General features: G+C 42.4%; 3 protein-coding genes across 7 annotated transcripts; all 3 read left to right on the top strand.

Annotated features, from left to right (window-relative positions):
• Positions 1-264: 264 nt before the first annotated feature.
• LOC125376035 lies at positions 265-5,084 on the top strand. 3 transcript variants are annotated; one of them, XM_048387295.1, is made up of 5 exons: positions 265-431; positions 866-945; positions 3,947-4,048; positions 4,483-4,562; positions 4,739-5,084. In XM_048387295.1, the coding sequence occupies exons 3-5, from the start codon at positions 4,024-4,026 to the stop codon at positions 5,006-5,008; spliced, it is 375 nt and encodes a 124-aa protein (XP_048243252.1). In that variant the 5' UTR covers positions 265-431; positions 866-945; positions 3,947-4,023; the 3' UTR covers positions 5,009-5,084. The 3 variants fall into 3 exon arrangements, with proteins under 3 accessions (XP_048243252.1, XP_048243253.1, XP_048243251.1); XM_048387296.1 differs by lacking the exons at positions 3,947-4,048; positions 4,483-4,562; positions 4,739-5,084 and adding an exon at positions 1,122-1,481 and having other exon boundaries at positions 269-431; XM_048387294.1 differs by lacking the exons at positions 265-431; positions 3,947-4,048; positions 4,483-4,562; positions 4,739-5,084 and adding an exon at positions 1,122-1,481 and having other exon boundaries at positions 447-945.
• Positions 5,085-6,701: 1,617 nt separating this feature from the next.
• On the top strand, positions 6,702-8,734 carry LOC125376148. 2 transcript variants are annotated; one of them, XM_048387960.1, is made up of 3 exons: positions 6,702-7,665; positions 8,100-8,179; positions 8,356-8,731. In XM_048387960.1, the coding sequence occupies exons 1-3, from the start codon at positions 7,641-7,643 to the stop codon at positions 8,623-8,625; spliced, it is 375 nt and encodes a 124-aa protein (XP_048243917.1). In that variant the 5' UTR covers positions 6,702-7,640; the 3' UTR covers positions 8,626-8,731. The 2 variants fall into 2 exon arrangements, with proteins under 2 accessions (XP_048243917.1, XP_048243916.1); XM_048387959.1 differs by lacking the exon at positions 6,702-7,665 and having other exon boundaries at positions 7,672-8,179; positions 8,356-8,734.
• Positions 8,735-8,992: 258 nt separating this feature from the next.
• Positions 8,993-12,186, top strand: LOC125376048. 2 transcript variants are annotated; one of them, XM_048387346.1, is made up of 3 exons: positions 8,993-11,117; positions 11,552-11,631; positions 11,808-12,183. In XM_048387346.1, exons 1-3 carry the CDS (start codon positions 11,093-11,095, stop codon positions 12,075-12,077), a joined length of 375 nt encoding a protein of 124 aa, XP_048243303.1. In that variant the 5' UTR covers positions 8,993-11,092; the 3' UTR covers positions 12,078-12,183. The 2 variants fall into 2 exon arrangements, with proteins under 2 accessions (XP_048243303.1, XP_048243302.1); XM_048387345.1 differs by lacking the exon at positions 8,993-11,117 and having other exon boundaries at positions 11,124-11,631; positions 11,808-12,186.
• Positions 12,187-12,190: the final 4 nt, after the last annotated feature.

Genomic DNA, 12,190 nt, shown 5'->3' with positions numbered 1-12,190 from the left:
ATTCCATACGGTATCGATATTCGGGGTAGCAAATATGTGAGGTTAACGTTTACCATTGATGATCCGTATCAAAGTGAATGAAATTCACGTTCACAGTGTTCCGAGTTATGGAGGAACGAAAAACACCAAAACAATTTTTTCAAACTCCAAACTTTACATTTTGAAATTTCAGCTTCGTGTCTTGAAATTTCAAGAAAAAACAAGAAGAAGACAAAACAAATGACCCTAAAGGCGGCCATACGTTTAGCCTAGGCGCCTCGTTCTGAGTCCTCGAACTCCGTAACGTAGTTACCGTTGCCGGTACCGACGTCCCCTTCTGTTTCCAACAGAAAAACGATCGCTTTTGCTCCGGTTATATCCACGTTTCGCTCACTGCTGTATCTTTCGAAGTGTGTCTTCTTCCAAGATGAATACAAGGCTTCACATTCAAGGTATTTAAGATCACAATTATTCCACTTCACAGTATTAACATGCTAAATTAGACGTGAAATTGGTCGTTGTTAGGCAGCAGTATCGGGACTGAAGATGGCGGCCGCCATTTGCAATTGTCTTAACTGAACATTTTAGATTGTAAACTTGACATGTGGTGCTCAGATGAAACCTGTTCGTACATTATAGTGTCGGGCGATGTTGTACATATGTAAGATAACCTGTATTACGTGAAAAGCAACTGTTTGGCCCATTTTATTGGTTGAATGTCGTCTTGCAGCACAGCCTGTAACCCTACATACACTTGGACTTCGAGGTGTCAAAGGGCCGAGTTCGAGTGACATACTGTAGCTGTCAGAAGTCATGAATTGTAATTTTTTGAACGTAGCCGTCGGCGTACATTTAACTGAGGCTAGCTTTCGTTTTTCTTTTTCAGCTCGGGAGGACATAATTCGCTATTATGGCACTCCTGCGGCTGTGAGTTTGTGGCCGTCTCAGGATGAGGAGTCCGACTGTGTATGTAGTTTTACATGCCCACCCTATAAATTCTTCCGTCTAGTATAGCTGATTTGTTGCACATTAAGTCTGCCCAGTCCCTATAATAAAGTGTGATTCGTTTTCTTTGCAAAAGTATCCCGTATTTCTGTCTCACTTGACTTCCTTTGTCCCTCCCTCCACCCCTCGATGTGTAGCGTTCCCTGGCTGTGTCCCCTTCCCGTTGTCCCGACCCCCTGAGCGTTTTCACTCCGTTCTGGGCCCGCCCTGTCTACGGTGAGACGCTCCCCGCCCCCGTCACCATCAACCACGCCGCTTACTATCCTGCCCCAAGTGACGACGATGACAGTGACTACTGGGTGTACGAGGACGAGGACGACCACAGCTTTGTGGATGACAGAGAGATTCATCCCCTTAGAAAGGCGCTGACGAGAGCGGCTGCCTTCTTTAGGAAGATCTTCTCTTAGACTCCTTATCCTTTTAATGTCTGAATGTGTGCAAGTGAGTGAATGAATGAGCAGGTGTGTATGTATGTATGTATGTATGTATGTATGTATGTATGTGTGCGTTTGTGTGAGAGTAAATATAAGTTTGAATGAACATGCATGTGTGTGTATGTATATGTGTGTGAGAAAGAGAGACTGAATGAATATGTATGTTTGTGTGTGTGTGTGTGTATTGTGTGCGTGTGTGAGTAAATGAAAGATTGAATCGGCATGTCTGTCTGTCTGTCTGTATGCATGTATGTGTGTGTATTTGTGTGTGAGTAAATATAAGTTTGAATGAACATGCATGTGTGTGTATGTATATGTATATGTGTGTGAGAAAGAGAGACTGAATGAATATGTATGTTTGTGTGTGTATTGTGTGCGTGTGTGAGAGTAAATGAAAGATTGAATCGGCATGTCTGTCTGTCTGTCTGTCTGTATGCATGTATGTGTGTGTATTTGTGTGTGAGTGTGAGAGAGTGAATGAGCATGTATGTATAATAATGTGTGTATGTATGTTTGTATGTGTGAGAGGGAGAGTGTATGTATGTTAGAGGTGAGGGTTAGAGTGAATGAACGAGCATACATGTATGAGAGAGAGAGAGAGAGAGAGAGAGACTACCATTCCATATACCCGCTCTTAGCGTATTTTTGGCGTATTTTTAGGCTCACAGTCTTGGCCCAACTTTCAGTTTCCTTTCGGCAAACCTCTTGGCTTATTAGCATGGCACAAGGCCATACTTTCTATACAATTTTGCCAGTTTTTGGATCTCCCTTGAGGCATATTACTTTCGACTTTCGGTCATCTGAATAAATGTTTCTGTAATGTATACACAAGTCGTCTGTTTTCTCTACAGTGTTTCTTCCTTACAGCTAATAATATATGGGCGACAGCAGCATCGCAATATTGGCCAAATCCCAAGATTTCCGAACATGAGACATAAATTCATATGGATATTGTTAAAAAGTGAATGCTGCCTCTATATTGCTGTGCTGCTGTGTCCCAATTTCATGATCTGCACTTAGCAGAAGATTTCTAAATAGGTAGGGTTACCTTAAGATCAGACACTTCTAAATGTTTATGTGGCGACAATTGTGACACGGGATATTCTCCGAGGACAGCTCTCTGATATTTTGTTATCTGGAATAAATTTTATATTCCAATATAATAGCTAATCGTTTCTAATGTAACAATAATTGTGGCTTCCTTTATAAAGGAGTGCGAATCGAGAATTGCCTTTCTTCTCTAAAACACAAGTGTCGCCACATGGGATATATTACGAGCACTTCACCCAACTAATAGCAGTAGTCGGACAAGGGATTGAGAGTGATCTCCCTTCGCCTCAGTCAATATTGGATTCCACTCGTCTCATCACCTCACTGCTGGTCTTTTGGCCCGTGGTCTTCAGAAATTGCAGAGGGCATGCTTTTATACATAGGCCGAGGCCAGGCGCAAGTAGAAAGCCTATATTGACACCCACTTGTATGCAAGAGTAGATTAATATATATATATGACGTAATATTCGTATCTGGCATTCTACAAAAATACCTAAATGATACAAGGGGTCTGAATTCTACCCCTGTACGTCCACATCAAGGTTTTCAAAATGGGACGGTCAATAGGATTTCTCTGACTGTGAGTGTGTGGGTGGCTAGGATTTTTTCAGAAAAAAATATATTGTCTCCAAAGTTGATTGAAAACTAAATATGCTTCCATCTGTTGGACAAAAAGAACATGTCGGCCACCAAAAATACGTTGTTGCAAGGTGGGTTTTTGAAAAATGTTTTATTTAGGCTCATAGTTTATATTAACTGATTTTGCATTTGTAGCTGAAAAATATCTAGTCTCCATACAAAATCCAACGTCGCCCACTCCCCCATCCAAAGGAACATGAAATGGTCGGCCCCTCAGGCCTAGTGTAGTAAAAACCAATATGCTTGTCATTTATCTTTCTCTCCTATTAGCTATTTTCTTTTGTCGTCGTGTTTCCAGATTAGAAATCAAACCAAATAAGAACTGTCGCTGCACACGTTGGAAAATACCAGTACCATTGAACTTTTATTTTATCCCTGTAGGCTTGGGAATAATTCCCAAATCCCACTTGGATTATCAGAGATGTGCATTCTTACTAGCCTGCTAGCCCGTGTCAGTTTGTCGAATGTAAAAGGTATTGTGAAGGCTAGTATAATAGAGGGTCGTTATATGGTATCGCTATGCGGCCTAGCAAACGTTTAAGGTTAATGTCCATATCAAAGTGAACAAAATTCACCCTGTTTCGGGTAATGGAGGGACGAAAAACACCCAGTTTCACCTGCACAATTTTTTCAAACTCTGAACTGATGTAGGCAACGTTTCAGTGGTAAGATACAACTTAATACCGGTGTTCAGACGAAATAAACCCGGCAGTTTTCACCCTTGGCAATGTCATTAGGCTTTACCACGCCGGAAGCTGGCGATGAGCCTCGTTCTGACTCATCGAACTCCGTAACGTAGTTACCGTTGCCGTTATCGACGTCCCTTCTGTTTTCAACAGAAAAACGATCGCTTTTGCTCCGCAGACCTCTACGTTTCGCTCACTGCTGTATCATTCCAAGTGTGTCTTCTTCCAAGATGAATACAAGGCTTCACATTCAAGGTATTTAAGATCATAATTATTCCACTTAACAGTATTAAGATGTTAAATTAGACGTGAAATTGGTCGTTGTAAGGCAGCAGTATCGGGACTGAAGATGGCGGCCGCCATTTGCAATTGTCATAACTGAAAATGTTAGATTGTAAACTTGACATGTGGTTCTCAGATGAAACCTGTTCGTACATTATAGTGTCGGGCGATGTTAAACAGATGTAAGATAACCCGTATTCCGTGAAAGGCAGCTGTTTGGCCCATTTTATTGGTTAAATGTCGTCTTGCAGTACAGCCCGTAACCCTACATACACTTGGACTTCGAGGTGTCAAAGGGCCGAGGTCGAGTGGCATACTGTAGCTGTCAGAAGTCATGAATTGTGTTTTTTTGAACGTAGCCGTCGGCGTACATTTAACTGAGGCTAGCTTTCGTTTTTCTTTTTCAGCTCGGGAGGACATAATTCGCTATTATGGCACTCCTGCGGCTGTGAGTTTGTGGCCGTCTCAGGATGAGGAGTCCGACTGTGTATGTAGTTTTACATGCCCACCCTATAAATTCTTCCGTCTAGTATAGCTGATTTGTTGCACATTAAGTCTGCCCAGTCCCTATAATAAAGTGTGATTCGTTTTCTTTGCAAAAGTATCCCGTATTTCTGTCTCACTTGACTTCCTTTGTCCCTCCCTCCACCCCTCGATGTGTAGCGTTCCCTGGCTGTGTCCCCTTCCCGTTGTCCCGACCCCCTGAGCGTTTTCACTCCGTTCTGGGCCCGCCCTGTCTACGGTGAGACGCTCCCCGCCCCCGTCACCATCAACCACGCCGCTTACTATCCTGCCCCAAGTGACGACGATGACAGTGACTACTGGGTGTACGAGGACGAGGACGACCACAGCTTTGTGGATGGCAGAGAGATTCATCCCCTTAGAAAGGCGCTGACGAGAGCGGCTGCCTTCTTTAGGAAGATCTTCTCTTAGACTCCTTATCCTTTTAATGTCTGAATGTGTGCAAGTGAGTGAATGAATGAGCAGGTGTGTATGTATGTATGTATGTATGTATGTGTGAGAGTAAATATAAGTTTGAATGAACATGCATGTGTGTGTATGTATATGTGTGTGAGAAAGAGAGACTGAATGAATATGTATGTTTGTGTGTGTGTGTGTGTGTGTATTGTGTGCGTGTGTGAGAGTAAATGAAAGATTGAATCGGCATGTCTGTCTGTATGCATGTATGTTTGTGTATTTGTGTGTGAGTAAATATAAGTTTGAATGAACATGCATGTGTGTGTATGTATATGTATAAGTGTGTGAGAAAGAGAGACTGAATGAATATGTATGTTTGTGTGTGTGTGTGTGTGTGTATTGTGTGCGTGTGTGAGAGTAAATGAAAGATTGAATCGGCATGTCTGTCTGTCTGTATGCATGTATGTGTGTGTATTTGTGTGTGAGTGTGAGAGAGTGAATGAGCATGTATGTATAATAATGTGTGTATGTATGTATGTTTGTATGTGTGAGAGGGAGAGTGGATGCATGTTAGAGGTGAGGGTTAGAGTGAATGAACGAGCATACATGTATGAGAGAGAGAGAGAGAGAGAGAGAGAGAGAGAGAGAGTACCATTCCATATACCCGCTCTTAGCGTATTTTTGGCGTATTTTTAGGCTCACAGTTTTGGCCCAACTTTCAGCTTCCTTTCGGCAAACCTCTTGGCTTATTAGCATGGCACAAGACCATACTTTCTATACAATTTTGGCCCGTTTTTGGATCTCCCTTGAGGCATATTACTTTCGACTTTCGGTCATCTGAATAAATGTTTCTGTAATGTATACACAAGTCGTCTGTTTTCTCTACAGTGTTTCTTCCTTACAGCTAATAATATATGGGCGACAGCAGCATCGCAATATTGGCCAAATCCCAAGATTTCCGAACATGAGACATAAATTCATATGGATATTGTTAAAAAGTGAATGCTGCCTCTATATTGCTGTGCTGCTGTGTCCCAATTTCATGATCTGCACTTAGCAGAAGATTTCTAAATAGGTGGGGTTACCTTAAGATCAGACACTTCTAAATGTTTATGTGGCGACAATTGTGACACGGGATATTCTCTGAGGACAGCTCTCTGATACTTTGTTATCTGGAATAAATTTTATATTCCAATATAATAGCTAATCGTTTCTAATGTAACAATAATTGTGGCTTCCTTTATAAAGGAGTGCGAATCGAGAATTGCCTTTCTTCTCTAAAACACAAGTGTCGCCACATGGGATATATTACGAGCACTTCACCCAACTAATAGCAGTAGTCGGACAAGGGATTGAGAGTGATCTCCCTTCGCCTCAGTCAATATTGGATTCCACTCGTCTCATCACCTCACTGCTGGTCTTTTGGCCCGTGGTCTTCAGAAATTGCAGAGGGCATGCTTTTATACATAGGCCGAGGCCAGGCGCAAGTAGAAAGCCTATATTGACACCCACTTGTATGCAAGAGTAGATTAATATATATATATATATGACGTAATATTCGTATCTGGCATTCTACAAAAATACCTAAATGATACAAGGGGTCTGAATTCTACCCCTGTACGTCCACATCAAGGTTTTCAAAATGGGACGGTCAATAGGATTTCTCTGACTGTGAGTGTGTGGGTTGCTAGGATTTTTTCAGAAAAAAATATATTGTCTCCAAAGTTGATTGAAAACTAAATATGCTTCCATCTGTTGGACAAAAAGAACATGTCGGCCACCAAAAATACGTTGTTGCAAGGTGGGTTTTTGAAAAATGTTTTATTTAGGCTCATAGTTTATATTAACTGATTTTGCATTTGTAGCTGCAAAATATCTAGTCTCCATACAAAATCCAACGTCGCCCACTCCCCCTTCCAAAGGAACATGAAATGGTCGGCCCCTCAGGCCTAGTGTAGTAAAAACCAATATGCTTGTCATTTATTGTTTCTCTCCTATTAGCTTTTTTCTGTGGTCGTCGTGTTTCCAGATTAGAAATCAAACCAAATAAGAACTGTCGCTGCACACGTTGGAAAATACCAGTACCATTGAACTTTTATTTTATCCCTGTAGGCTTGGGAATAATTCCCAAATCCCACTTGGATTATCAGAGATGTGCATTCTTACTAGCCTGCTAGCCCGTGTCAGTTTGTCGAATGTAAAAGGTATTGTGAAGGCTAGTATAATAGAGGGTCGTTATATGGTATCGCTATTCGGCATAGCAAACGTTTAAGGTTAATGTCCATCTCATAGTGAACAAAATTCACCCTGTTTCGGGTAATGGAGGCACGAAAAACACCCAGTTTCACCTGCACAATTTTTTCAAACTCTGAACTGATGTAGGCAACGTTTCAGTTGTAAGATACAACTTAATACCGGTGTTCAGACGAAATAAACCCGGCAGTTTTCACCCTTGGCAATGCCATTAGGCTTTACCACGCCGGAAGCTGGCGATGAGCCTCGTTCTGACTCATCGAACTCCGTAACGTAGTTACCGTTGCCGTTATCGACGTCCCTTCTGTTTTCAACAGAAAAACGATCGCTTTTGCTCCGCTGACCTCTACGTTTCGCTCACTGCTGTATCATTCCAAGTGTGTCTTCTTCCAAGATGAATACAAGGCTTCACATTCAAGGTATTTAAGATCACAATTATTCCACTTAACAGTATTAAGATGTTAAATTAGACGTGAAATTGGTCGTTGTTAGGCAGCATTATCGGGACTGAAGATGGCGGCCGCCATTTGCAATTGTCATAACTGAAAATGTTAGATTGTAAACTTGACATGTGGTTCTCAGATGAAACCTGTTCGTACATTATAGTGTCGGGCGATGTTGTACAGATGTAAGATAACCCGTATTCCGTGAAAGGCAGCTGTTTGGCCCATTTTATTGGTTAAATGTTGTCTTGCAGTACAGCCCGTAACCCTACATACACTTGGACTTCGAGGTGTCAAAGGGCCGAGGTCGAGTGGCATACTGTAGCTGTCAGAAGTCATGAATTGTGATTTTTTGAACGTAGCCGTCGGCGTACATTTAACTGAGGCTAGCTTTCGTTTTTCTTTTTCAGCTCGGGAGGACATAATTCGCTATTATGGCACTCCTGCGGCTGTGAGTTTGTGGCCGTCTCAGGATGAGGAGTCCGACTGTGTATGTAGTTTTACATGCCCACCCTATAAATTCTTCCGTCTAGTATAGCTGATTTGTTGCACATTAAGTCTGCCCAGTCCCTATAATAAAGTGTGATTCGTTTCCTTTGCAAAAGTATCCCGTATTTCTGTCTCACTTGACTTCCTTTGTCCCTCCCTCCACCCCTCGATGTGTAGCGTTCCCTGGCTGTGTCCCCTTCCCGTTGTCCCGACCCCCTGAGCGTTTTCACTCCGTTCTGGGCCCGCCCTGTCTACGGTGAGACGCTCCCCGCCCCCGTCACCATCAACCACGCCGCTTACTATCCTGCCCCAAGTGACGACGATGACAGTGACTACTGGGTGTACGAGGACGAGGACGACCACAGCTTTGTGGATGACAGAGAGATTCATCCCCTTAGAAAGGCGCTGACGAGAGCGGCTGCCTTCTTTAGGAAGATCTTCTCTTAGACTCCTTATCCTTTTAATGTCTGAATGTGTGCAAGTGAGTGAATGAATGAGCAGGTGTGTATGTATGTATGTATGTATGTATGTATGTATGTATGTATGTATGTATGTGTGCGTTTGTGTGAGAGTAAATATAAGTTTGAATGAACATGCATGTGTGTGTACGTATAAGTGTGTGAGAAAGAGAGACTGAATGAATATGTATGTTTGTGTGTGTGTGTGTGTGTGTGTATTGTGTGCGTGTGTGAGAGTAAATGAAAGATTGAATCGGCATGTCTGTCTGTCTGTCTGTATGCATGTATGTGTGTGTATTTGTGTGTGAGTGTGACAGAGTGAATGAGCATGTATGTATAATAATGTGTGTATGTATGTATGTTTGTATGTGTGAGAGGGAGAGTGGATGCATGTTAGAGGTGAGGGTTAGAGTGAATGAACGAGCATACATGTATGAGAGAGAGAGAGAGAGAGAGAGTACCATTCCATATACCCGCTCTTAGCGTATTTTTGGCGTATTTTTAGGCTCACAGTTTTGGCCCAACTTTCAGCTTCCTTTCGGCAAACCTCTTGGCTTATTAGCATGGCACAAGACCATACTTTCTATACAATTTTGGCCCGTTTTTGGATCTCCCTTGAGGCATATTACTTTCGACTTTCGGTCATCTGAATAAATGTTTCTGTAATGTATACACAAGTCGTCTGTTTTCTCTACAGTGTTTCTTCCTTACAGCTAATAATATATGGGCGACAGCAGCATCGCAATATTGGCCAAATCCCAAGATTTCCGAACATGAGACATAAATTCATATGGATATTGTTAAAAAGTGAATGCTGCCTCTATATTGCTGTGCTGCTGTGTCCCAATTTCATGATCTGCACTTAGCAGAAGATTTCTAAATAGGTGGGGTTACCTTAAGATCAGACACTTCTAAATGTTTATGTGGCGACAATTGTGACACGGGATATTCTCTGAGGACAGCTCTCTGATACTTTGTTATCTGGAATAAATTTTATATTCCAATATAATAGCTAATCGTTTCTAATGTAACAATAATTGTGGCTTCCTTTATAAAGGAGTGCGAATCGAGAATTGCCTTTCTTCTCTAAAACACAAGTGTCGCCACATGGGATATATTACGAGCACTTCACCCAACTAATAGCAGTAGTCGGACAAGGGATTGAGAGTGATCTCCCTTCGCCTCAGTCAATATTGGATTCCACTCGTCTCATCACCTCACTGCTGGTCTTTTGGCCCGTGGTCTTCAGAAATTGCAGAGGGCATGCTTTTATACATAGGCCGAGGCCAGGCGCAAGTAGAAAGCCTATATTGACACCCACTTGTATGCAAGAGTAGATTAATATATATATATATATGACGTAATATTCGTATCTGGCATTCTACAAAAATACCTAAATGATACAAGGGGTCTGAATTCTACCCCTGTACGTCCACATCAAGGTTTTCAAAATGGGACGGTCAATAGGATTTCTCTGACTGTGAGTGTGTGGGTGGCTAGGATTTTTTCAGAAAAAAATATATTGTCTCCAAAGTTGATTGAAAACTAAATATGCTTCCATCTGTTGGACAAAAAGAACATGTCGGCCACCAAAAATACGTTGTTGCAAGGTGGGTTTTTGAAAAATGTTTTATTTAGGCTCATAGTTTATATTAACTGATTTTGCATTTGTAGCTGCAAAATATCTAGTCTCCATACAAAATCCAACGTCGCCCACTCCCCCTTCCAAAGGAACATGAAATGGTCGGCCCCTCAGGCCTAGTGTAGTAAAAACCAATATGCTTGTCATTTATTGTTTCTCTCCTATTAGCTTTTTTCTGTGGTCGTCGTGTTTCCAGATTAGAAATCAAACCAAATAAGAACTGTCGCTGCACACGTTGGAAAATACCAGTACCATTGAACTTTTATTTTATCCCTGTAGGCTTGGGAATAATTCCCAAATCCCACTTGGATTATCAGAGATGTGCATTCTTACTAGCCTGCTAGCCCGTGTCAGTTTGTCGAATGTAAAAGGTATTGTGAAGGCTAGTATAATAGAGGGTCGTTATATGGTATCGCTATTCGGCATAGCAAACGTTTAAGGTTAATGTCCATCTCATAGTGAACAAAATTCACCCTGTTTCGGGTAATGGAGGCACGAAAAACACCCAGTTTCACCTGCACAATTTTTTCAAACTCTGAACTGATGTAGGCAACGTTTCAGTTGTAAGATACAACTTAATACCGGTGTTCAGACGAAATAAACCCGGCAGTTTTCACCCTTGGCAATGCCATTAGGCTTTACCACGCCGGAAGCTGGCGATGAGCCTCGTTCTGACTCATCGAACTCCGTAACGTAGTTACCGTTGCCGTTATCGACGTCCCTTCTGTTTTCAACAGAAAAACGATCGCTTTTGCTCCGCTGACCTCTACGTTTCGCTCACTGCTGTATCATTCCAAGTGTGTCTTCTTCCAAGATGAATACAAGGCTTCACATTCAAGGTATTTAAGATCACAATTATTCCACTTAACAGTATTAAGATGTTAAATTAGACGTGAAATTGGTCGTTGTTAGGCAGCATTATCGGGACTGAAGATGGCGGCCGCCATTTGCAATTGTCATAACTGAAAATGTTAGATTGTAAACTTGACATGTGGTTCTCAGATGAAACCTGTTCGTACATTATAGTGTCGGGCGATGTTGTACAGATGTAAGATAACCCGTATTCCGTGAAAGGCAGCTGTTTGGCCCATTTTATTGGTTAAATGTTGTCTTGCAGTACAGCCCGTAACCCTACATACACTTGGACTTCGAGGTGTCAAAGGGCCGAGGTCGAGTGGCATACTGTAGCTGTCAGAAGTCATGAATTGTGATTTTTTGAACGTAGCCGTCGGCGTACATTTAACTGAGGCTAGCTTTCGTTTTTCTTTTTCAGCTCGGGAGGACATAATTCGCTATTATGGCACTCCTGCGGCTGTGAGTTTGTGGCCGTCTCAGGATGAGGAGTCCGACTGTGTATGTAGTTTTACATGCCCACCCTATAAATTCTTCCGTCTAGTATAGCTGATTTGTTGCACATTAAGTCTGCCCAGTCCCTATAATAAAGTGTGATTCGTTTCCTTTGCAAAAGTATCCCGTATTTCTGTCTCACTTGACTTCCTTTGTCCCTCCCTCCACCCCTCGATGTGTAGCGTTCCCTGGCTGTGTCCCCTTCCCGTTGTCCCGACCCCCTGAGCGTTTTCACTCCGTTCTGGGCCCGCCCTGTCTACGGTGAGACGCTCCCCGCCCCCGTCACCATCAACCACGCCGCTTACTATCCTGCCCCAAGTGACGACGATGACAGTGACTACTGGGTGTACGAGGACGAGGACGACCACAGCTTTGTGGATGACAGAGAGATTCATCCCCTTAGAAAGGCGCTGACGAGAGCGGCTGCCTTCTTTAGGAAGATCTTCTCTTAGACTCCTTATCCTTTTAATGTCTGAATGTGTGCAAGTGAGTGAATGAATGAGCAGGTGTGTATGTATGTATGTATGTATGTATGTATGTATGTATGTATGTATGTATGTGTGCG

This window comes from Haliotis rufescens, unplaced genomic scaffold, assembly GCF_023055435.1.
Source record: "Haliotis rufescens isolate VD_foot unplaced genomic scaffold, xgHalRufe1.0.p SCAF_7, whole genome shotgun sequence".
NCBI lineage: Eukaryota > Metazoa > Mollusca > Gastropoda > Lepetellida > Haliotidae > Haliotis > Haliotis rufescens.
Note: the sequence above shows the minus strand (reverse complement) of the source record. Positions and strands in the feature narration are given on the sequence as shown.

Coding starts and splice junctions, on each gene's coding strand:
- LOC125376035 (XM_048387294.1), top strand. CDS start 793: ATGAATTGTAATTTTTTGAACGTAGCCGTCGGCGTACATTTAACTGAG. Junction 946..1,121: donor AGGATGAGGAGTCCGACTGT/GTATGTAGTTTT, acceptor CTCGATGTGTAG/CGTTCCCTGGCTGTGTCCCC.
- LOC125376048 (XM_048387345.1), top strand. CDS start 11,479: ATGAATTGTGATTTTTTGAACGTAGCCGTCGGCGTACATTTAACTGAG. Junction 11,632..11,807: donor AGGATGAGGAGTCCGACTGT/GTATGTAGTTTT, acceptor CTCGATGTGTAG/CGTTCCCTGGCTGTGTCCCC.
- LOC125376148 (XM_048387959.1), top strand. CDS start 8,027: ATGAATTGTGATTTTTTGAACGTAGCCGTCGGCGTACATTTAACTGAG. Junction 8,180..8,355: donor AGGATGAGGAGTCCGACTGT/GTATGTAGTTTT, acceptor CTCGATGTGTAG/CGTTCCCTGGCTGTGTCCCC.